The following is a 26,263-nucleotide window of genomic DNA, read 5'->3' on the forward strand; positions in this document are numbered from 1 at the left end:
CCTTTCAACCACTGCACATTCAGCCTAAGGGCCCCTTCACACGGCGTAAGTGTTCGGCTCATTCCGAGCCGTACACGCGAGCGCTTCTAAACACTTCCCATTCACTTCAATCAGAGCGCTTGTAAAGCTGACTTTACGCACGCTCCCATTGAAGTGAATGGGAAGTGTTTAGAAGCGCTCGCGTGTACGGCTCGGAATGAGCCGAGCGCTTACGCCGTGTGAAGGGGCCGTAACATGAACTAGGTTGAATGTGGGCCTGACTGGAGGTGGACAGTGCTCCTATTCACTCCAATGGGAGCTCCAGAGATAACCAAGTGCTTTACTTGGCTCTTTCTGGGGCTCCCATTCACTTCCACATCTAGTCCACACTGGGTTGGGCAGTGGTCAGCAGTTGAAAGGTCTTTCCGATTCTCGATTTGTGGGATAACCTCTTCACGATGGGTGTCCTTAATCACTTCCCCAGCTGGCGTCTCTTCATGCACGCCTCAACGGAAATCTACCCCAGTCAAATTTCAGGTATAAAGGCTTATTCACATGACGTGAAAAACGGAGATAAGTAGTCCTCTTTTTTTTTTTTTATAATGTAGATTGTGAGCCTCATATAGGGAGCAGATGTTGTTCCTGACGAGATCCGAACCCAGGACTTCAGCGCTGCAAGGCTGCAGTGCTAACCACTGAGCCACCGTGTTTCCCCATTGTAGACCATTTTGACAACATCCGTCCCTTTGAGAATACATTGCATCTAGTGTATATATTCACATGCCTATTTTTTATGTTCCATTATTGCAGCCGTCAAATAAAGTGGTATGCAGTATCTTTGTACTTGTAAATTCCCAACATTGTTTTGGGATTTTCTTTTTATGGGATACTGGTACTATTTATAGGCACATTACTAAATTCTGAAGAAAATAGCTGATATTGCCCTAAAATTTTTGTTATCAGTCAATATGTGCCTTTATTTGTTTCCTTTTTCTGACACTTGTCTTCTATAATTTAGGAATTGAAAGATCGATGATACCATATTATAAAGACAAGTCCACCAGCACTTCTGGTGACAAGGCCTTCCATGCTGTCTAAGGAGATGGTGTGCTGTCACTTGCTTAATTTGGATCCTGTTTCTAGGCAACTAAACATCAATAATTAGACAAATACAGAGATGACCTTGTGTAGAACAGCAAAGCCATATACATGAACTCTGTAGGGTAGCAAGCAGAGGCAATGAAGATCCTTATCAAGGAACATGTAGGCAATCTGTGTGCAATTGTTCTACCTTAGGACAGAGGTCAGCAACCTTAGGCTCTCCAGCTTTTGTAAAACTACAACTCCCAGCATGCATACTTGCTCTGCTGTTCTTGGAACTCCCATGGAAATGAATGGAACATGATGGGAGTTGTAGTTTCACTGCAACTGGAGAGCCGAAGGTTCCCTACCCCTATTGTAGGAAATAGTACTGTCATAATATGCAATGGAGCACTTCACTCCTGTTTGTGGGAATCTCTCCTCTATGGCATCCATGGACAGCATGAGTCATGAACTTTAGGTTGAGTTCACATGAGATTTTTCCTTTAGATTTGCATTGTAAAAATCCACATCAGAATATAGTATCATAAAAGCGGGTCAAATATACATATATATTTACTTATTTATTTTTATATAATTTTTTACTATTTGCCAATTAAGAAACAAGATAATACCGCACAACGATAAATGTATCCATAATAAAACAGTTTAACCCCTTTATCCCTCAAATTATAATTTTTTGTTATTTTATTTTTTATTTTTTTATTTTTATTTTATGTATTTATTTTTATTTATTTATTTTACCTTATCTATTAAATTTTTCCTAATTTGGATGTTCTCTCTGTGCCCATTTTCTAGTGATTACCAATCTATTTATAAATAAAATTTAGTATATAACCAGTGCTTTCTCCTCCTGAAACCCTGCAAATCTCCCAAAATTGGGATGCAAAAATCTGTCTTCTGCGTCACATACTGTACCCACTGTACATCTGAATCTTTGGCCAGTTCCATAATATATGTTCTAGAATCTAGATCCACACCCAAGTTCTCATATCTTGTACATTTCGCCTCATCTTTTAATGTGTGTATACTAAAAAATTGTAACATTGAGGTGAGAAATTTACCCAAATTATAGAATTTTCCAAGCTATTCTTTTTCTGTATTGCCTATGACTTTTGTCTAACTTCCAATTCACCGTCCCCTTGCAAATTCATGTCTACAATAAAACGTCATAAATGTGCAATATCAGCCTATTAAAAAAATGTTTGCTTCCGAAATTAACCATTTTTTAAATAAATTGTACCTTTATCAAAAAAAACACATTTGAACAGAAAAAAATTCTGCAGCAGAATACAGTCAGTCTTGTCAAATATTAATCACATGCAAAAAAAAAAAAAAAATTCTGCATGAAAAATGACCTGTAATGCAAATTGTAAAATCCCCAGTATGTTAACTTGTGACACACATTGAGTGCGGATTTGTTATGGTTTTTCCCCATTATCAGTTTATATTTTTTCTCCTTGCCTTGGCTTTCACAAATGCAAATCTACAGTAAAAATCCACACGGTTTGGATTCGCCACTGCAGATTTCCCTGTAGATTTCAGCTTATTTGCTGTTGACAGTATTCACAGCAAATCTGATCCATGTGGATATAAGGTAAAGGGCGGCAGAGCTGAATGAAGAGAGAATTTTGACTAGGTTAGGTTTATGTGGGTCATGGGCTGTGGTTGCAGTGGTAATAAAATTCAGTGACATTAATGTCCTTGGAAAAATGAGTTTTCAGGGCCCTCTCCAGCCTCAGCTCTACACAGTGTCATCCTTACAGCTTCCTTGGCTATTTGCAGTCATTTTAAGGCAAGAAAAGTTTATCCATTGTCATAAACTGCGATACTGTCTAGATGCATGGACTCCATATAGGGGAGTTTTTATGTTATAAAAATGCCTTAACAATGCTGTGATCTGCTACACTCATAGTCTCTCCCAGTCTAAGGCCAAGTTCACATCTATGTTCGGGTAGTCCAATTGGGGACCCCCTGAATGGAAACCTATACGCATTAAAAAATGGTTACTTGGGAAACCCGCACAACCCATAAACTATAATGCAGTCCATGTGGTTTCCGCTTGGTTGTACAGGAAACGTAGATTCGAGCAGCACTTTCCTCTCATGTGGAAACTGAGCAGAAGCCACACGGACCCCATTATAGTCTATTGGGTCTGCGGGTTTCCTTTAGGTGACCACTTTTTAATGCGTTTAGGTTTCCCAAACAGACTCTCCAAATGGAAACCCGAACACAAATGTGAACTGGGCCTAAACCTGTTAGAAAATGTATATATTCTGTGTCTATTCTTGAATACAGGTCTTCAAGTACCAACATACCGGTCTCATTGAGGGTGACGTTGAGGTTTATGTCATTTTTGACCATAAAAATAGCGCCGCATGCTGTGTTACTCTTGTCATTGAGAGTGAAGAACCCCAAATGTCACCCCCTTGACAGATGACCCTAAGCCTTTATCCAGTCAAGTTCACAAAAAAAATGCCAACGAATACAAAAATTACAAATCACAAAAGTAATGCCCCCGGATTTATCTGTACAGACCCAGTTTTTGTCATTCTTTTATAAAAAAAAAATATATGTAAATCAATGATTTTGGCTCAGGGATACAACTGGCATCCGCAGACCTAACCACTCGCAGAGTCAGAGACATGTCCAGTTGATCTCACAAGAGCTTTCAGAACAAGACGGGAATTCTGGAATTTTGCTGTAAATTCTCAAACAAATGTTTTCATTATTCATCTTGTTACTAGATTTACTTATATAGACAGAAAAGATGTGAATAAACCCAAAAGAATAGTGAGGTGATTCTCAAGATCCAACTGAATTAGACACCTTCATTGTAGGCAGATTAACTTTCCAATGTCCATTGTTCAATATCCAAACCATCTAAGTGTCATTGCTAAGCCAGTCCCCGGGCCATTGATTGATGTGAATGTTGCTTTCTACATGACCCACAATCTGCTTCAGATGTCACTATTGTGCAGTAGTGAGTCGCCGTATATACAGTACCATGGTCAACAAATACGAAAAATTAGACAATGTAAACTTAGATAGTCCAGAAGTGCAGATTTATCACAATGGCTAGTGCTGGTATAGCTATGGACTATCTAGTCTAGGTTTACACAACTACCATTAGATACACTTTGGGCCAGGTTACGTTGTCACAATTGGTCGCAACTTGTCACCTTCCAAAAGCCATTGCGTTTTTCTTTTATTTGAGGGCTTATTTTTTGTTGGATAAATTGTACTTCTTATTTGTACTATCCATAAAATGTTCTTGGAAGCTGGAAAAATAAAAGGTATTTTGATGTTGGAGAAAAAATCTTCAATTCTGCATTTTCTTACGGGTTTTATTTTTACAGCATTGGACATGTGGTATAAATGACATGTTCTTCATATTCTGCAGGTCAGTAAGTATGGGCCGCAGCGGAAAAGTAATGCGGGAAATGGAAATGCATTGCGATTTTTCCCACAGCGCTTTTCACAGAAAGTTCACAGAGGTTTCCTCTGTGAACTTTCTGCTTCAATTATACCTATAGAGAAACCGCTGGCATTTCCGTGCGTATACTTATGCTGTGCTTTCCAAAACCGTGCCAGTTTTGGAAATCGCTGCATTTCTGCTACACGTATTTTTCTGCAATGTGTGGATTGGAATTGCGAGGGACTGTAAAATGCTGCAGTTTTTGCGTTTTCGCCACATGCCCGACCTCATGTAGTTTTTGCCATACTTTAATACCGTTATAAAAATCAAAAACTTTATGTTTCTGTATACAAAATTATGTAAGGTGTCATTTTTTGCAGGACAGTTTGGCGAAAGTCTAATGTTGTGATAATTGTTATTCAATTTTGATGGAAGGAAAAATAGAAAAAAATGTTGATTCAGCTATTTTGATTTTTTTCAACATCTATGATGTTCACCATACGGATCTTTAGCGTTCAGATATTTACAGACATGGGACACCTAATTCATATTTACATACTGTAGTTACATAGTAAATGAGGTTGGATGAAGACATCAGTCCATCAAGTCCAACCTATAACCCTACAATCCCAACAGTGTTGATCCAGGGGAAGGCAAAAACTCCATGAGACTCATGCCAATTGCACCATTTCAGGGGAAAAAGATTCCTTCCCGACGCCAATCTGGCAGTGTATATTTTTGTTGAATCTTTTTTTATATGCATACTGGGCAAAGGTGATGTTGTATGAATTTCTAAATATTTTTCCAAACTGTTTTTGAAAAAATTTTAGCCCCCTACCCCTAGGGAATTTAAACCTGAGATCATTAGATCCCTTGTACCATAAAATTGTATGTATAACTATCGAAACCTGCCGCAGGCTGTTGTGGAAGATTTTTTTTTCGTTATAAGAGGGTAAAACATACAGACAGGTTCCCGTGACATAATTGTATATGTCATACTTTGCAAGGAATTCTTTGCATATAATCCATAACAATTCATTTGGAAAGAGTCCAAAGGGGTTGTCCAATATTTCTTTAAAAGGTTTTTCACATGGAAATATTATAAAATAAGGAAATAACCTATCCATTTTAATGTGCATAAACAGCCCGTGACTACTGAGGCCAATGATTGACAGGGGCCTCAAGGGATATTGGCTGTAATGGTTACATGAATAATGGCGAGCACTGGAGTGTCGGTATTTAGGGGGCGACACATTACGGTAATTCCTTTTCGAGTAGAATCTGGGTCTGTCTTCCTTAACCCTTGCATACCGTTATGTCCATGCTAACTAGAAGGGGGCTTAAGTGAGGAGGGCTAGTAATAATAGTTGTAATAACAGCAGTACGACAATGATCGGGGCAAGCATGATTTTCTGGCTGCTGTGACCTATAAAGCAAATGCACGTCCAGCAGCAGAGATCGGCACTCATCTCTACTGCATGTGGAGGTCACTGTACTGAAGTTTTCCAGCTGCAGAGAAGATCTGTTCCAGTTTTGCATTGGAGACAGTGGCTGAGGTATCAGACGCAACCATTGTCTTGAAGGTGCAATTGGTACCCCTCATGAATAATCCCTCTAAAGGGTTATTGCAGTTACCTGTTATTTATGATCTATCCTCAGGACCAGCTGATCAGCTGTTTGAAGGGACCGCAGTGCTTGTACAAGCACTGTGACCTCTTCACTATTTACATTCCATGGCTGTGCCATGTTATTACAGGCTGTAATTAAATTGCACAGTCATGAAACAGAGGGTATTCATTGTAAATAGTGAAGGGGTCACAGCACTGACACAATTGCTGTGGTCCCTTCCAACAGCTGATCAACAGGGCTCCTGAGTATTAGACCCCTACTGATCTCTTATTGATGACCTACCTGGAAAATAAGTCATTAGTACAAAAGAACTGGAACTGGTTAGCTATTTTTTAAAAATTAAAGACCTATCATTAAGATGGGCGTGGATCTGAAGGGGTATTCACTGAGTTTTTGCAATCTTTTTCTCTGCATTTTTTCTTCCCCTATTAAATATATAGGGAAAATGCTTGCCATTTGGCATGTAAAATTAACATGCTGCGTTTTTCAAAAACACAACTTTTCTGCAGCTCTTTTTTCCCCACAATGTATGGATGAGTAAAGAAATCTTCACTTTGCTGGTACTTTTAATTTTTTTTAAAAAAAACAGAAAATATTTTTAATGCATTTCCTCAACATGGGTCTTTTGAGCCGGATTTTGACGCGGAATCCGTGTCAAAATCCGGCTAAAAAAAAAAACGTCTCCCATTGAAATCAATGGGAGCCGGTCATTTCCTTTTTCCATGAGCAGTTTGTTCCCACTTACGGAAAAAAGAAGCGAGCTGCCCTTTCTTCAGAAGGATTCCACGGCTTATTCAGCTGCAGAATTCCCCCTTGCGTCACCTCCCTCCAGTCTAGGCCAATTCATTTGGGCTCCTAAAGGTCAGACTGTGTAACCTCACTGCATAACACTGGGTAAGACTATCCAAGCTCGACTACGAACAGACAATTGTGCGAGCCTCAGGTTACCATGAATACAGTGCTATTCCACATGTAACACATTCCTAGTGTTACTGTAATTATAATTTGGAATAGACTATTTTTTAAAATAGTGTGAACAGAGCCCATTTCTATGCTTGCAGTTTATTTTCACTGTAGCTCACTGTTTGCACACTTTCTTTGCCTGTTTGTAATCAGCCATGCTCAGGAAGTTTTTAGTCCGACAAGGTGCTCGACTATGTGATAATGCCACCGGCATTCTCGTATTTTAGAACATCTCTGCCTTACTTACAGTATTCTGATAGGCCACTTTATTGGGGATCGGACTTTTTTGCGACTAGAAGTCAAGGTGGCGGCTCCCAGAGGGTCACAATGTGACTACATTCAGTAAAATTGTGAAGGAGTCACAGAACAGCGATCTTTGGTCTGGCGATAGGATCAGTAAATATTGCTATGTGACCCTAGCCTTAGGGGACATCCAAATAGGAAATCTGCAGCTTGTTATAGTAAGCAGCAAAGACAAACAAATGTCATCCACACGTTGTGCAAAAATTCCTGCAGTATAGATCTTAAATCCAGGGCATGTCAACAACTGTGGATTTACCATGTTTCCCCGAATATAAGACAGTGTCTTATATTAATTTTTGCTCCCAAAGATGCGCTATGTCTTATTTTCAGGGGATGTTTTATTTTTTTTCAATGAAGAAGACTTCACATTTATTGCTCAACAAAAAAAATTAACATTTATTATATACGCTCACCACAACACGCTCATCCGGTACAACGCAGCAGGGACATTGGTGACACAGGTGCATACAGGTTCCTGCATGCAGCTGCTCTGCAACAGATGGTGAAGGTAGGAGATGATAGCAGTGTTATAAAAATAATCCCAGTTGCATGTCTCACTTTCGGAGGGTGCCTTATATTAGGCAATTCAACAAAACCTCTGCTATGTCTTACATTCGGGGGATGACTTATTTTCGGGGAAACACGGTAGCAGAACAGATAAGAAGTATTAGTACTTCCTTTGTATTTCTCATTCCTATGGAATGCTCTAAGCTTTGGCTATAAAAAACACAAAAAAAACTTGTGGCCTCAGGTTAAAAATTGGCAAACTTTTTCATTCACCAAATATCCACCTATAGTAAATCAGTAAGCTAGACAAGGAAAAGGGAGAAGAAGAGAAGTTTTTATTCTAAGCTCTGCAATCGGAAGGAAAGAGTGAAACAGCTGAACAATACATGTCTGCAGGGTGTAGAATGTTTAACTCCATCATTTCCATACCTTACAGTGGGGAGATGCAGCTGCAGTATTTCTATCGGTGAGACTCATGCTGTGAGAGGGGAGGAGGAGCAGCACAGAGGAGACAATTGTTTCACTGAACACATCTCTTTCATCTGACCAAGATTGATTGACTGAGGGAAGGAAAAAGCCCAAAAATATGCTGGTTACACACGACATTTCTGGCTGCAGTACATCTAATATACTTCTACAGTTGCCTAAGGAGAGATAGCTACTCTTTAATGTTCAGATTTCAGTCTAGCACAAGACATTTTGTAACCATAAGAAATTCTGAAACAAAACATTTTACACTTTGGGTTGCGTTCTTTTGATGTAAATCCTACACTCAGCAATCTTATGTCTAAATACATTTCAGTAAGATGAATACAGCGGATGTTCATCGCACAATGTATGAGCAGCAATGTAACAGGGTCGGAGCATTACTTTATAGTGATAACTGGTTCTTCTTAGCCATCTGTTAAAATGGATATCAGTTATTGAGGTATCATACGTCTCATTGTTTGTCATTGTCTTGTATTCTTCGACTAAAACCTGTTTTCTGTTTCTTCCCTTAGAGAGCAACCCATCTTTAGCACCAAAGCCCATGTCTTCCAGATTGATCCAAACACAAAGAAGAACTGGGTTCCCACCAGCAAACATGCAGTTACTGTGTCCTATTTCTACGATAGCACAAGGAATGTCTATAGGATAATTAGTCTGGATGGGTCGAAGGTAAAAAAAACCCTTTTTCTTATTTTATTCTTTCAGTGTATTAGTGGAGGGACCCTTTAAGGAAAGCTACATTCTACAGTAATTCTGTACATTACTATGCACTACAGTATAGCACCATCACTCAGTTCACATAGGGCACTTGTGGACCCTCATTCTTGTGACCGAGTCTTTATTAAGAAAACCCAAGTAATATGGCTTCTCAATATACTGCTTTCCTTCTTTACTCATGGATGACATCTATTTGACTACATCATCACTGGCACTAATATGCTGCATAGTCCCTGGCAGTGCCAGCATGTCCAGGACAGGGAGAAGTCACTGTTCATCTAATGACCGCCCCCCTTTTATCACTTTCTGACAATCAGGTGATGAGTATACCACAACCAAAACTGGCCGTACACATTAGATAGTTGGCTGCCAAAAGCTCTCTCTCCCAATACCCATGGGCATGTTGAAGAACCCAGTCCTTATCTTCCTTGACATCTTCCTACATGGGAAAGACAGGAGGCCCCCATACACAATGGACAATTCCACCAGGATCGGCAAGTTCATCTGACATCAGGACCTAGCACATCAACCGCAGATAGATAGGTTAGTGTCTCATGAATCGTTACTTCTATTGCTGAGATATCACCGTTTTTGTCAATATACAAATGAACTATTGGGAGCAGCAGCAGCACCCCCATTGCTCCAAAGAGGTCATTTGCATATTGACAAAAACAGCAATATCTAAGCAACAAAAGCAATGATTCACAAGGGGAAAGCTCTGCTTGATTCAGATAACCCTTACCTATCTATCTGCAGGTCTGGGTTGATATTCTGGGTTCGGATGACAGACTCCCTTTAAGGACAGAATCATAAATGCAATTTTCGTGGCATTATTTTTTTTGAGTGAAAGACAAGAATTGATATAAAGGATAGGAAACTCAGCCAGATTGGATGGAGCATCTGAACAGTAATTGTTATTAGAGATGAGCGAACACTGTTCGGATCAGCCGATCTGAACAGCACGCTCCCATAGAAATGAATGGAGGCACCTGTGACGCCGGCCGGCTTCCGGCAAAGTCAGCGTCACAGGTGCTTCCATTCATTTCTATGGGAGCGTGCTGTTCGGATCGGCTGATCCGAACAGTGTTCTCTCATCTCTAATTGTTATGTCTGGCCACAATAAAATACATTTAATTTTGTGGTTGTAAGGTGAAAAAATCAATTTATATCAATTCTTGTCTTTCACTCAAAAAAAAAAAAAAAAATGCCACGAAAATTGCATGTATGATTCTGTCCTTAAAGGGAGTCTGTCATCCAAACCCAGAATATCAACCCAGCCCTGAATCAGGGTTCCCTGAATCAAGCAGAACTTTCCCTTTGTAATACTTTTGCAAGCCACTGTATATATACCATGCCTTCTGGATCCACTTTAAGCTTTGCACCAAAAAAAGCTAGAAAACCTGCATGTGTGATTCCAGCCTTAGGGCAGGACAACATGCTGGGAAAACACAGTGTTTTCTGCTGCCGCAAAAAAGCTGAGTTTTACATTACCTGCAAAGTGGATGGGACTCTGACCAATCACATCCACACACTGCAGAAAAAAAATCTGCAACAGAAAAGTTGAGTTTTCAAAAACACTTATATTTTTGAAAATTGCAGGGTTGAACCGAATTAATGCAATGTGTATGGGCAGAACAGTCTTGCAGGAACTTTCTTACATCCACCGATTAGGGGCACACGCACCTTTTGTCAGAGCCGAGCATTCATGTGCATAAGAAAATTAGTTGACAAATCTGTCTACGACAACCTGAAGCATATGGCCTGCTTTAGCGTCCATTCGCATGGAGAAATCTGGTGCAGATTCTGACGCGAAACTCGCATCTGATTCTGCGTGCAAAAATAAGGCTCTTATTGACTTCAATGGGTTCCGTTTTCCGCGCGGAACCCATTGAACTCAATGGGAAAAAAAGCCTGAAATCAATGGGTTCCATGCGGAAAACGGAACCCATTGAAGTCAATGGGGGGTCTTTTTTCCAGCGCTGATTCTGACATGGATTCCGTTCCAGAATCAGCGCAAAATTCCTCTGTGTGAATGGACCCATAGTATAGTCGAACGTTTAGGCAAAGACTTGAAAAATTCCAAGATTCCTAATATGACTGGAGTAATGCCACAATAATGCCAAGATGCTACACATGGGCAACCAATCCTAAATGGATCGGCTGTGAGGGCCTAACCCTATTGTCCTTATTCCCGTCCCTGACAACATCTGGCTCTGTCTCTTGGCCGTGAAGTTTGGAATTTACCAGTGCTACATTTATCTCCATTAAGAAATCTGCTGTTTCAGGGTTGTGGCACATACATCTGCCGGGCTGCCCCATTCATATATATAACATCCCACTGAGTGTTTCCGCAGCCGTCTGCTATTTTAGTAGACTTCAGCGTTGATGGAGAGGTGCGGCGTCTAGCAGACACATTGTAAATAAATACATTCATTTTGGTCGGTCGGCAGTTTAATTAACTTTTCTTTCGACTCTAAGCTATATTTGTAAGTTTGGGACTTTGTCAGCAAATACTCATCTTCGGCTTCCTCGTACAGATGTTTGAGGTTTTGTGATGATTCTGCTTCTTGCTGTGAATGAAACTTGCTGATCCGTTCATTACTGTGTGCTTGTATAAGGCAGCTGAATACAGCAAGCCAAATTATTAATACATGTAAAGCAAAACTTTTAAGGCTCTACAAAAAGTTGGCACATTTTGGCTCCACTCAATAGATTGCACAGCCTGGAATCGCAAGTACATACAAGTCCCTTCGCACAAATCTGCGGATACTTCTGGCTGATAACACGTTTTATGTTTGTGGACAATTTCCTTTACAGCTTTTTGGGTTTTATCTAATAGGAAGATTTTGAATTGGTTTATTTGGCAGTGCCCGCCAGACTCTTAAGTGCTACCTTCCATCCAAGAAGAACAAAACCTTGAAATTTCACTACGCAGATGTCTCCATCACTTTGTGTGTCTAAATAATGTACAATGTCATAATGTAATGTGTATTGATTTGTTAAAAGTCTACCAAGGGCATTTTCTTTGTCAACTATTATACAGTAGTATGTCCATTACATTTGGTCTTGAAATGTTTTGTGAGTATATGAGGACGTATCTGGTTGAATTTCCAATAAACTATGTCTTAGTATTATATACACTCAATTGGTATGCCCAAACCATAGCTGTGGCAAAATCGGAAGTCCTACCTCTCCAAAAACATCCAAGTTGCACCAGATTTAAAGCAATCTGGAGATTGCTTACTCCTCTAATCCCTAGGCCATTTTGGTTCTATGGAAGAAATTTGCTTGGACCAAACGCACATTCCTTGCACCTAATCTGGAGAGTTTATTAAGATTGGTGTTTCTTATGCCTTATGCCTTGTCTTAAAGAGATTCTACCATTAAAATACTTTTTTTCTAGTTAACACGTCGGAATAGCCTTAAGAAAGGCTATTTTTCTTTTATCTTTATCAGTCGTCTCCAGCCCGCCGTTCAGTAAAAATACCGGTTTTTACTGGTATGCAAATGAGTTTTCTCGCAGCACTGGGGGAGGGCCCCAGCGCTCAAACAGCACTGGGAGCATCCCCAATGCTGCCAGAAAACTCTCCCTAGCGACGCCTCCATCTTCAACAGCAACCGCCTCTTTTGCCATCTTCTTCTGGCTGGGGGTCACACTCCGGCACCTGCGCAGTCAGCTCTGCCATCGGGACACAGGCAAGAGCCGAGTGCACAGGGCGGCCGGTGGCCATTTTTTGAAGGACGCTTACGCGCGCATGCGCAGTACTCTCCTGTTCTCCATAGAACTACAGGCGCGTAATGCGCATGTGCGTGTAAGCGGCCTTCAAAAAATGGCCACCAGCCAGAATGTGCACTCGGCGTTTGCCTGCGCCCGATGGCAGAGCTGACTGCGCAGGCGCCAGAGTGTGACCCCCAGCCAGAAGAAGACGGCAAAAGAGGCGGTTGCTGTTGAAGATGGAGGCATCGCTGCAGAGAGTTCTCTGGCAGCATTGGGGATGCCCCCAGTGCTGTTTGAGCGCTGGGACCCACCCCCAGTGCTGCGAGAGAACTCATTTGCATACCGGTACAAACCGGTATTTCTACCGAACGGCAGGCTGGAGGCGACTGATAAAGATAAGAGACAAATAGCTTTTCATCCTCGTGTCCCCTGTGTGCAGTCCGTGCTTTAAGTTCAGAAATAGTATATGGTTATTACCATCATTATTATAACATTGCATCGCCTGCAGGTAATGTAGTGGAGTATTCCTGCAAGTACCTTTTATTACATATCCATAGTATCTTATAATTAGCACCTGATTTACATCTTTTATGTACCTAAAGAATATTATATTAGGAATTCATTTTCCCCTTTTGTTCTCCTTTCTGAATTTACATTGGTGCTCAACCTTTTACTATTCCTTATTTACACAGTTATATCTTTTTCTGCCAGGCAATAATAAATAGCACCATCAGTCCCAACATGACATTCACTAAAACATCCCAGAAGTTTGGCCAGTGGGCGGACAGCAGGGCTAACACAGTGTATGGCCTTGGCTTCTCCTCTGAGCACCATCTCACAAAGGTGAGTGTATTGTAACAGAGCGCTGTATGATGTGTACTACAAACATTTTGTTGGTTGTTGCATGGCAATGTGGGTGTGTAGTCTGGGTGGTCAAGACTGTGACATATTACATAGTTTATATGGTTGGGAAAAAAAACATATGTCCATCATGTACAACCAGGGGATATCTGAAAAGCCCAATGGTATCCATTACCTGGTAGGCACTGAGGATTTTGGTGTCTTTTTCAATTATATCTGTTCAGCCACTCCAAAGATATAAGCCCTGTTAGTGCTGAAGGACATTAGGGTATACTAGCCAAGTGAGCTGTAACACGGAGGTTTCTCTGGGATGGGGTCTCTGTGTTCTGTATGTCATACAGTGATACTGCCCACTTGGCTAGTACACCCTATTTACATTAGCAGTAAAAAGGCTTATATGTCTAGAATAGCTGAATGCATTTGGATAAACAAAACGATGATGATGCACATCATTGGGCTTTCAAAGATGGCGACAGGTCCTCTTTAATGTATATGTCAGGAGGTTTTCCTTGTGCATATGTTTAATGTAGGGCTCAGATGCAACGTGCACTAAATCAGTGCAGCCTGTTGCTTTCCAGCTGTTGTGAAACCACATCTCCCAGCATGCTTTGCCATATTCAAGTTTTCAGAGGATTCAAAGTGGTGAAATTTCACAACAGCTGGAAAGCAACAAACCACTAAATGAGCGCACTGTCCCATGTATTACGGGTAATACACCAGAAGGTTGCGACAACAATGCATTTCATACTACAAGTCTAAATAATAACATTCACAACTTAGTTACATACGTTAGTGGAACGCTCCCTATTTTTTATAGTAGGTTTTTTTTTCCTGAAGTTCACCTCTCAGGAAAAAAAAAACGATTTATGTATAACATGGATGGATTGTTTCCGGAGCCTTTCTTTTAATTTAAGCTATAACTAGGTTTTAATACATGTAATATAGCTCAGAGGGACAGATTTATTAGTACTGCGGCCTGCGGAGGTTTGGCGCTATGGAAAATAATTCATTTGCGCTAAGTCTGATCTATATTTCATGGCTCATGATAAATGTCTGTAATATGTTAGATTATTATATAGCAGGCCAGTGAAGCAACCTACTTCACTTTTAAGACACATTTGGCCATAGCTAACTATTCTGCAGAATTGCATCTTATAAGTCATACCATGTTGGTCGAGTTGGCCCACCTTATAACCAGAGGTTCTGATGTGAAGTCCTTTAATAGGGACACTTTGTATAGAGGTATTTGCAGTCATGATAAGTGGTATAGCTAACATTTGCCATGACTTGTTGGGTGTCAGACACCTAGAATCTTTACTGATCAGCTGCACAGACCTGGTATTGTTTAAGGGAAGGAGTCCATGTTACAGTATGTGGGTGCCCATGGCATACTACATGGAAATATTCTGAAGGACTCATCCATCAGATCAGACCTCACCAATTAACCAATTAGCAAGTGACAGCATATCCTAAAAATGTACAATTCATCGATACATTTGCCTAATCTGTATATGTTGTTTTTTTCTAGTGGTTGTCGCTTTTGTTTGATGTCATTGTCCACACTTGACTGTATTTTTGCCTTATCTTGACTATTATTATTTACATAGCTCCTTCCTCTTTCCTGACATTGCATAATGTGATAGAGAAACAGGGATACTAGTAAAATTGCAAGTGAATATATCTGAATACTATAAACTACTAAAAAAGTAACAGAGAACCCTAGCTATAAAGCTGAAGGGGACACTTAAAGCAGGGGGCCTGTTTGTCTGCAGGATCAGCTGTGCATCTACAGAAGTTGGATATATGAGTTTTCTTCCCCTTGTATATGAGTATATAACCTGAGACTTCACGCATATTACTGTACAATAAATCACCATATTGCATTCTGCGTGGTTCACTATTGTGAACAATAAAGAAAGAAAAAATTCAGCTCACCAAATTGCTTCCACTTCCCGGCTTGAGAAAATATTCCTCGGGGTGCACGGCAACACACTCTATTCCTTGAGTGTAAAGGATCCACAATAGAATAAATTTTGTCCGGCAGCTCTCCGATATTAAAATATAACTTTTAATTGTTAAACATCATAAAATGACAAAAAACTTTGACGTACAAAAATGAAAAGAAAACGAAATAAACCCCCTAAAAAACGCAGACACGTTTCGGAACCATAGTTCCTTCCTCAGAGCTCTGAGGTTCACTATTGTCTGTGTTTATCACATGGCATTGCCACATTCAGCTTACATATCGTAAATTCTGCGAAAGGATTGAATAGCCAGACAGCTCTTAAAGGCAAGGGACCTCAATTTTCTTCATAGGAGGAGATCCCATATACATATACAATTTTCTGTACTTTGTCTAGGGCACTAAATATTTATCTGCTGGATTTAATACATTTTCCATTTTATTGTTCAGTTTGCAGAAAAATTTCAGGAATTTAAAGAAGCTGCTCGATTAGCAAAGGAGAAATCCCAAGAAAAGATGGAGCTGACTAGTACTCCTTCCCAGGTAATGTTCATATGAACCATACACATCATTGTAATAGTGTATAAATTCTAAAAAAGAAAAAGACATGGCCCGCACATCCCCGTCTTATACATTGATCTAGTGCTTCTCAGCAAATTCTACAATACTGAACATGAGGTTGTTAGTATGCATATTTATTAAGGTGCGTAAGCCCACTAGCCACTTCACGGTGACCTCTTTATAGTTGGTCCCTACTCTACTGGGACACAGCGACTGCCACAACTGCAATATGGCGCCCACAGTGGGAGCGACCCAGTGGTCCGGCAACACCCCTGCCACCAGACCAAGAGCGGTCTATGTCTTTTTCTTTTTTGAATAGTAATAGTGTATAAGTATGTGACTTCTATGTTGTATTGTATACTGGAGAATAGTTACAGTATTTATGTATATATCTGACAGCAGCTTAATTCACTTACTTACCCACGGCCAATATAATCATGTATGTATATATGGGAGTCCGAAGAAATAGTTGTTAACTGAACGGGATTCTTCTGATAGTCATTATACATACTATGCATACTATAGCCATTGAAGCTGTAATTGTACCAGTAGTATATAGTGTGAAGACAACACACACGGCAACACGATATTCTTTATGGCATACAGTGATAGAATTAAAATTCACTGGGCACCATAGCAAAGTTTGAAATCCTCCAACAACCTTTTTCCTACTATAGTTTTGCATATAACAGCATAACTACTGTTAATAAAGAGTCAACCAAAATATATTGGTTGGATGGTATTGTCATATATTAGATCACCAAATACCAGAATACACAATATGCAAGCTTAAAACACCACCATATTTCTTCAGGACTCCCACCCTGTAGGTCTAGGTCCTATAGCAGGTACTAAATCTATATATAAATATATGATCATGTATGAAACAGGAGCACACTCATCTAAATGGAGGTCCAAATTAGGTGCAAAAGAGACTTTAGGATACAGTAACAGATGTAAAGTACACTCATTGCCAACAGAACTCACTAAATGAGACTTTCCCACTGTGAATGTAATGATGATATATGTAAATTATTACATATTGGGGGATTGGACTATACAACTGAAAAGAAGATTTAGTGCCCCATTAGGCCACCTCTAGCCTGGATACAAGATGAGATACTATTGGGCATGGAGGTATACAGGTTCTCTATGGCATCCTATGGTACTTTTTCCCACAGATTTTGAAGCTTGGCCTATAGATCCTGCACACTTGTAGAAGCCCCCACTGGTCTCTTAAAAGCACAATTGATGATAAAACTGACAACCAGGTAGGCCAGCAAGGTGTTGCAGTCAGTCTGACGGAGACATTCCTGAGAAACCTTTGCTAGGAGTGAGTATTATCCTGATGAAAATTGCCAGTTGGAAGCCCTGGCATGAGAGACAGCACATGTAGCCCCAGATGTCCTGCACATATCACTGAGCGGTCAGTGACCAGCTATGGTTTGTGATGGCTTCCAAGATCGTCACACCAGCAGTTGGGGCAGTGTGTCGCACCTCAGCAAAGGCAGGATTGAAGAATTCACCACAAGACGTCCATACCCAAACCTAAATGTTGTTGGATCCTAAACTGAACCTGGATTTGCTGCTAAAGTTCCAGTCTGTAGGAGTCCAGGTTTCTTGATCATGATCCCACTGCAAACCAAGAAAATGGTGGCACCATAAAACCAAACTGACTTCTACTAAGTGCCTGGAATTGGTGCCGGCATAGACTGGGGTGTGTAAGTAAGGTGCTACCTGTGTCTGGGTGGTGGAAAGGAAATTGCTCAAGTTTATTGGTTGATCAAATGATCATCTATACTGTTGGTCTGCCTGAGACTTCCAAAGCCTGTTCACTATGAGTGACCTTATGTAACCACTGCTCCCAAAACCTCCTAAAAGCTAGGTCAGAACAATCTACATGGTGGGCATTTCATTGAAACGACCAACCTGCTTCTCTCAATCTAACGATGTGTCGGCTCTCAAATTATGTCAACTGGGCAAAATGTACACTACCCAAAAGTAGTCACCCTCTTGTGTCTTGACCCAGTGTCTTATCACACCATACCTGTAATCATTTACATATATGCCTAAAACATAACTGTATGCCAAGTTTTGGAGCCATGTGACATTGTTGTTTGGGTATGCTATATTTTTTTTTTTTCAATGAGCATTTCATGTTCATATGTTATATTGTATAGACATACCTGCCCTACAACATGTCTCCTGTCTGTACTAAAAGAAACAAGGACATCCTGTGTCCCTCGATTATCTTCTATGTAAGGTTGTCATAACACACTCTACTCCCCAGCTTGGTGGATTTGATTGAAGGCCATTTGCTTCTGACATCTGGTCATTTCCTGTTGAGTAAGGAATTGGTGGCGATCCAGTTTTTGCAACACAGGTGTCCAAATTGGCTGGAAAAATCTGTAATCACAGTTGGCATGACTTAGCCATCTCCTCCGAGAGATGAGAGCCTGCTGACACAAAATTCTAATCCAATTATGTAGATATCGCTCCCATTTATTTCAGTTCTCTTGTTTAAGAGGGACATGCTATTCATGCTCAGAACCGACATTACATTGCTGAAATGAAGCCATGCTGGTGGATTATCTATGTCCTACTGGTTTATTCTTCAAAGCAAATAGTTCTTCACAAGGTGACATTTTGCAAATAGCACCCTTCAAGGTTATCTTCTGATTCATATTTTATTATTGGAAGAAATAATGGCATAAAATTCCTTTAATCTGGTATTATTGGGACGGACGGTTCTTGGAATATCAGATCTTATGAATGATTGGGCAATAAAAAAATACCCATCAGAAATCTGATCTTATGGCTTTATTTCAGTATTGGTCTTACAATTGGTTCTCTCTGCTCAGTCTTCTGCTTCTGGAGTTTTACTAGACTTTCAGATTTATAAGGCCTCAGATGTAAGGTGTATGAACAGAGCCTGTATGGCGGCACGTGTCCCTGTGGATCCATATTACAGAGTTGTAGAAATTCCAATGGCCACCATATGGCCTCGCTGTGCAAAGCCATATTCTTCCTAGTAACACAGCACTATTTCTTTCCTACAGATTCTTTGTTACTTTATAATTATATCTTGTGTTACTCTTTATTACATGAACATTTTGCCTCTATGCCATTCATACACTTAGGTTGGGTTCCTATTGTTTTATTAAAACCTATGTAGCTTCCCTGCACAGCTAGAGAGAAACCATAAGGAATATGAATATGAAGCCCTGCTGTATCTTATAACCACTTAGTAGGAAAGAATCAAGTAATAACCTCTATGAACAGTTTCTAATATTTTCTGTAGAGTAGATACACTTAAATGTTAGCATTTCACAGGTTTTCTGGAATACAAGGTAAGGTCATGGGAATCCAGAAACAAATCATGGTCAGTTTTAAAAGATAGAAATATGCCGCCTTATCCCGTGGACCAGATTGGGAGTAGAGATGGGCGAACCTCTGAAGATTTGTTTATTTTCGGATTCAGACGGGTCGACCTGGTTCATTTTGGTGTGAACTTGTTAGAATCAGAAGTGCAATTACTATATTGTGAGGACTTGTCACACTACAGACTATATTAAGTGGAGGCCAACGGGAGGTGTAAAAGAAATAACAAACAGTTATAGGCACCTTCACCTCTTCTGGTCCTCCTCTGGTGTCTGGTACTCTCTCTGGGTCCACTTTTGGGCTCTTCTTCTTGGGTGACTTGTGGTGCCATGATCTGCTGTCTCTGTAACTTCTGACCAGCTCAGGGCTACTCATATGTCAATCATGTTTTATATAGTTCAAATATAATCTTCAAATCTTGCAGTTTTCACTCTGACCACTAAACCTCATAGTAGGTGATGATCACAGGACATGTCGACATTCTCTGCCAATGCGTGTATGAGTCTTTGAAGAAATAGGAATCTGTCAACTAGTTTATTAAAAGAAATCAGATTATAAGATAAAATAAGATAATCCTTAGTTACACCACGGGGAGATTCAGTGTGTTACAGCAGCATGATAATACAGTAATATATTACAAGAAAGAACACATACAAGCTCATAGAAGATAGAAAAGATACTAGGAGTTATAGCAACTAAAAGAAAAGACAGACTTTAGGATCATTTAGTTCTCTGTGCAAAGTGATGTTAATTATACAGCCCGACCGTGGTTATATAGATGTGTATGCATTAACGTAAATCAGATAGTCATGGGTTGAAAAGCCAAACTCCCCTGGTATTCATATACACCAGAATATCTATGAAAGAGCTGTAACAAGTTCCTCCAATACATTAGCAGCTTCATGTTGATGGTTTCCATGAGGCAACATGCATGGAATTGACAATAAACAAAATCAAAGTATAGTCAATGACTAACCATGCAGCCACAATAAAATGAAAAACAAAAGTGGAGTGTAAACCATACGGTACTTTCCTGACCTACAATCAGACACCCTAGTGCAAACGAAAAGCAGAGACATTGCCCAAAGTACGGTAACAACCCAGATGTTGCATCTCATTTTGCATAGACACCTCTAGAAATATGAGCATATCCTGATTGTATATTATGGGGGATCCTCTGTTACTGTGCCTCGCTTTGATAAATGCCCTTACAGAGAGTAAGTCTTTGTAGACCAGGGGGTTGGTAACCCCTGGCACAGCAGCCAGAGTCCCCGAGGAGGAAGCACTTGGGCGATCTTGCCCAGCTTTTTTTTTTTTATCAAACTCACCTGAAACATAAAAAATAATGTTCCCGGGACTCAGACAGGGATCCCTGCTCTCTTTGGCACTTCTGCCTGACATCAGAGACTGCTGTTATGTTGGAGTCATGATGCATCATTTTTTTGCACAAAATCGCAGGCGGTTTTCCAATAAAAATGCATGCATTTTGGTTCAAAAACATATCATGTGAGTGCAACTTTACATTGAAGTGAGAGTACCAGTAGCCTAGGCCTGGATGCAGCTATAGCTACATCCAGATACATAGTGTGTGACCACCCTAAAGCTGAATTCATATGGGGTATTTTGGTCAGGATTTTGAGGCGGAATCCGTCTCAAAATCCTGACCAAAAAACAGCTCCCATTGAAAACAGTGGGAACCGGTCTGTTCTTTTTTCCGGGAGCGGTTTGTTCCGGCTCCCAGAAAAAAGAAGCGACATGCTCATTCTTCAGGTGGATTCGCCTCGTGACATCCGTCTGAAGACACTCCCTCCTCCCGACTAGGCCCATTCATTTGGGCCCAATCTGGAGCAGAGTGATGTGACTGGATGCTGGTGCACTGCACTGGCATCCAGTCGCGGCTACCCTTTTTTTTGACCAGAATCTGAGGCAGCCTCCGCGTTAAATTCAGGTTCAAAATACCCCGTGTGAACCCAGCCTAAGGCTGCTGCCATACAGTGCTCCTGGACACATTTACCACTATTGGGGGCTGCACATGGACTTTCATTGCTTCTAATGGGAAAGTACAGCTGCGTCCCAGGAATAAGCAGTAAAGGCGTATCCATAAGCATGTGGTGGCAGCACTTCTGTGTTATGGCTTGTGGTATATGACTTTAGTATAGGGGTCGTAGCCTTACAGTTATTGCCTGGCACTCCCAAGACCCCATTTTTGATTTAATTCTATTTAAATCGGCACACCATACAAAAAAGGTTGCCTACCCCTGTTGTAGACAGTTTTCTCTATATATGCAAGTCAAATAAAAAGGGTCTCCTTTAAATAGGGTCAACTTTAGAGAGACAATAGCGATTCTCCTGTCATGTATATAACTGTATCTCCAACCATTACTAATTTTCAGAGAAACTGTGGGTCCCTGATGCTGTCCCAGAAAACCATCAGTAATACAATATGCTAGTGGGCTCCTGGAAAACTTCGAAAAATTGTATATCTTCATTAGCCTTATAGTTTTATTATTAGGTCTCTGCTTTTGGTTAATGGAGAAATCCTCTTAATGTATTTATGTAATTGAATTGCTCTATAGGTACCTATTGATCTCAGTGGGCACTATATCCTGTGACAGTGCCATCCACAACATCCAATGAATAATACAATTGCAGATTATACGCAGCTAGAAACTCACATACATGGACCTGTAATATAGGTCTGTATTACATATGTATAGGCACTAAACCCTTCACTAAAAGAGAAATCCGGGATATGTATTATGTACATATGGTATGTAATGAGACATGCACTGTATATCTTATCATAGAATCTATTGAGTACAGGCCATTGTCTGGCTAAGGTCGCCATATTAGAAATCCGTATAGCTTAGAATGTATATGCATAAATAGATGCCTTTATCAGTATTATATTTCCTTTGCTGATATTAATTGTCTGTATGCTCCCTTAAAGGAATCTGCTGGAGGAGATATTCAGTCTCCCTTAACACCAGAAAGCATTAACGGAACGGACGACGAAAGAACAACCCATGAAGTGACGCAAAATTCTGAACCAAGGGCTGAACCTACGCAGAATGCATTGCCATTTACACATAGGTACCAATTCAGTTCCCAAATCTTGATTAACTGATGTGTATCTGCTACTAATATGTGGCTGTGGGATAGTCATGAGCAGAATTCTATGATCCTATGTGAGTGCTTTTTATGGACTCTTGATAATCTCATTACCTCCTGAGTATTGGCAGATTATATGCAATATCTTATCTGCTGAAGCACATTGGTCCAATATGGTAGTATCCAGTTATTTACTAACAACGCGCAAAGGTATAGTCACCCATACTGCTCAGACAGTGGTCGCAATCCAATGCAAGTCAAATGGGGAGACCGAATTCATAAACGATTTCTGTGGGCCTTTGCACTTTGTTACTAATTAACCCTATATAGTAACTTGTTGTTGAGCAATAACGTCATATTGCTTACCGTGAAATATAGCGTTCTTTCTTGGTAGTGTTCTGTGTCCATGTCTGGTCCAGTTATCATTGGTGTATTCTGCATGTAACAAGGAGTATTGGAAAATGAGATTTGGAGCAATCACTGATCCCTATTTCAAGTGCATGTAAAACTAAAGTCCTGTTCACACCACATGTGTGCATTGTCTTAAAATTTGAAAACTTGGTCTTGGCCAAATAGAAAAAAAAAACAGTACCTTTCAATAGGGTGCAAGAATGTAGTGTGAACCTAGCCTTACAGAACTAGTGCATATGATAGATGGGTTGTGCCATGGTTGAATATTACATTTCTCTGTCTAGTCATACCAAATATAACACTTTTTGTATAGAAATCATATTAAATATTCCAGGGTCTAGATATTACTGTTATATACTTGCTATGGTGCCCCCTGGTGTTCATACGATTTCCTCCCAGAATGACCACCCAATATGCAGTGCTGGTAATAAGGAGCTACTTCTAGTGCATTAGTTCTTATTGGCTGGCCTGCACAATAGCAGGAATCACTGTGGGACGGAGTTACTGAGCATGTGCGACCACCATCATACGCGGTGGACATAAAGAGAGTTAGCAAAGAACACCAAGTATTCTATAACAAGCATGTCATAAAAATGTTTAGACTCCCACAGCAAAAATATGATTTACATGATGTAACAGCAAAATGTAACATTTCATTGTGGGACAACCTGTTTATGGGGGCTGTCCAAGAATTATAGGAAAATCAAGGGAGGTTGGGGTGGATATAAGACTAAAAAAGTCATACTCACCTATCTCTAGCACTCTGTTGTACAGTCGTGATCTGCTTTCCCTTCCACACGGGGACTCGCTGGGCTGGAAGTGAAGAGGCTCACATGACCACTGAGACCACTAACTGGCCACTGTGGCCACTGGTGAAGGATCTGGTGACATTACTCAGACTTGTCACTGGCTCCTTACCAATGACCGCTGTGGTCACTGATCTCAGTGGTCATGTGAACCTTTGTCCTTATGGCCCGGTGAGTCCCTGCACAGGAGGGAAAAGGGACTGGGACTGTACAACAGAACATGAGAGATTGGTGAGTTTGACTTTCTTTTCTGTTTTACACCACACCCAGTCTCCCCTAAGTTTCCTGGACAACTCCTTTAACTCATTGACATGGGAAAATGGACACATCTCTTGCATTTAAAGATGTCCTTACTTACTCTTGCTAAAAATAGTAATGCATTATTAATATATAAATATGCATTATATTATACCTCAACAGTACAGCTTATTACAATAATACATATTATAGCAGGGGTCACTTACTTTACTGTACAGTAAAGGGGTTCCAAGCTCCATTAAACTCCATCCACTGCACGTGTCTTCTTCTGTATTGTACCTGGTATAAAGTCCAATAGTCTGCTGTAGACATCATCGGATAATCTCGATGTCTGTGTGCCTTGAGTTTTCAGTATTTATATCGGTGTCTTGATGATGTGTACGCGTTCTTATTCATGTGACTTTCACATATAGATTTTCTCTCACCTTCTTTTAAAGATTATTTATTAATTTGAATATTGTCACTAATTTCTTCTGTGTGTTTTACTACCAAACTAAATTATACTCGTATAAAGGCAAGGAAAGTAAGCATCTAAGTACCGTATATAAAGAAGCAAAATAAATAAATAAGGAAAGAAAAATTGTTATTTTGGTCAATCCCTTAGAAATCTACATTTAGCTAAATGTTTTACTTACTCGATGTAACAAAACCACAGTGGTTGTCAGCCGTGTTTCCTTTGTAGTATTTCCTTTTAGCACGTTAGATGGCTTCTGCTAGTACTGCTTGGTATTCATCCGTAGCTTAGAAGATGTATCATTATGGTTAGTAAAACTTAAGAGAGGTCTATGATTCCATGGGATAGATGGAAAGACTGAGTTACATATTTTTGCCCATATTAACTGAATTTATTTTATTGACCACTCACCCTTTGCAAACATTGTATCTTTGGTATTAGAACAATGGTTAAGAGGTGACTACATCACTTTACTCCTTGCTATAGTGGTTTTAGTTGAAAATAGGGGCTAGACTATGACAATGAGTAGTCTGATGCATAGGGAACCATAAGATGAACTGGAACTGGTCCGGAACATTTGAAGGACATGGGAATAAGTAGTCTGCCCCATTTGGAGAGCATGGGAATAAGTAGTCTGTCACATTAGGAGGACATGGGAATAAGTAGTCTGCCACATTAGGAGGACATGGGAATAAGTAGTCTGCCACATTAGGAGGACATGGGAATAAGTAGTCTGTCACATTAGGAGGACATGGGAATAAGTAGTCTGCCACATTAGGAGGACATGGGAATAAGTAGTCTGCCACATTAGGAGGACATGGGAATAAGTAGTCTGCCACATTAGGAGGACATGGGAATAAGTAGTCTGCCACATTAGGAGGACATGGGAATAAGTAGTCTGCCACATTTGGAGGACATGGGAATAAGTAGTCTGCCACATTAGGAGGACATGGGAATAAGTAGTCTGCCACATTAGGAGGACATGGGAATACGTAGTCTGCCACATTAGGAGGACATGGGAATAAGTAGTCTGCCACATTAGGAGGACATGGGAATAAGTAGTCTGCCACATTAGGAGGACATGGGAATAAGTAGTCTGCCACATTAGGAGGACATGGGAATAAGTAGTCTGCCACATTAGGAGGACATGGGAATAAGTAGTCTGCCACATTAGGAGGACATGGGAATAAGTAGTCTGCCACATTAGGAGGACATGGGAATAAGTAGTCTGCCACATTAGGAGGACATGGGAATAAGTAGTCTGCCACATTAGGAGGACATGGGAATAAGTAGTCTGCCACATTAGGAGGACATGGGAATAAGTAGTCTGCCACATTAGGAGGACATGGGAATAAGTAGTCTGCCACATTTGGGGAGCATGGGAATAAGTAGTCTGCCACATTAGGAGGACATGGTAATAAGTAGTCTGCCACGTTTGGAGGACATGGTAAGGTGTGACACATTAGATAGGACAAATGGGCATATAGGCTATAGCTATGGAGGTTCTTGTACATATGGGAATTGGTAAAGCACCGGTCTGGAGTTGTGCAGAATACAATGTAGAAGCAGTGGCCTATATCCAGAAGATCAGGAAGTTTGGTATAAAAAAGAGCTTGTGAACAAATGATCTTGA

The 26,263-nt window shown here is 40.4% G+C and overlaps 1 protein-coding gene across 7 annotated transcripts in view; it reads left to right on the top strand.

Annotated features, from left to right (window-relative positions):
- The window catches only part of HOMER1 (homer scaffold protein 1), an 82,657-nt gene that overhangs the window by 13,698 nt on the left and 42,696 nt on the right, over positions 1–26,263 (top strand). For all 7 annotated transcript variants that reach the window (XM_075270203.1, XM_075270262.1, XM_075270233.1 and 4 more), the window contains 4 exons: positions 8,902–9,058; positions 13,536–13,667; positions 16,099–16,191; positions 22,541–22,683. In XM_075270203.1, coding sequence (XP_075126304.1) covers positions 8,902–9,058; positions 13,536–13,667; positions 16,099–16,191; positions 22,541–22,683 — 525 coding nt within the window. The remainder of the gene's footprint in view (positions 1–8,901; positions 9,059–13,535; positions 13,668–16,098; positions 16,192–22,540; positions 22,684–26,263) is intronic.

The sequence above is a fragment of the Leptodactylus fuscus genome, chromosome 1, assembly GCF_031893055.1.
Source record: "Leptodactylus fuscus isolate aLepFus1 chromosome 1, aLepFus1.hap2, whole genome shotgun sequence".
Classification (NCBI taxonomy): Eukaryota; Metazoa; Chordata; class Amphibia; order Anura; family Leptodactylidae; genus Leptodactylus; species Leptodactylus fuscus.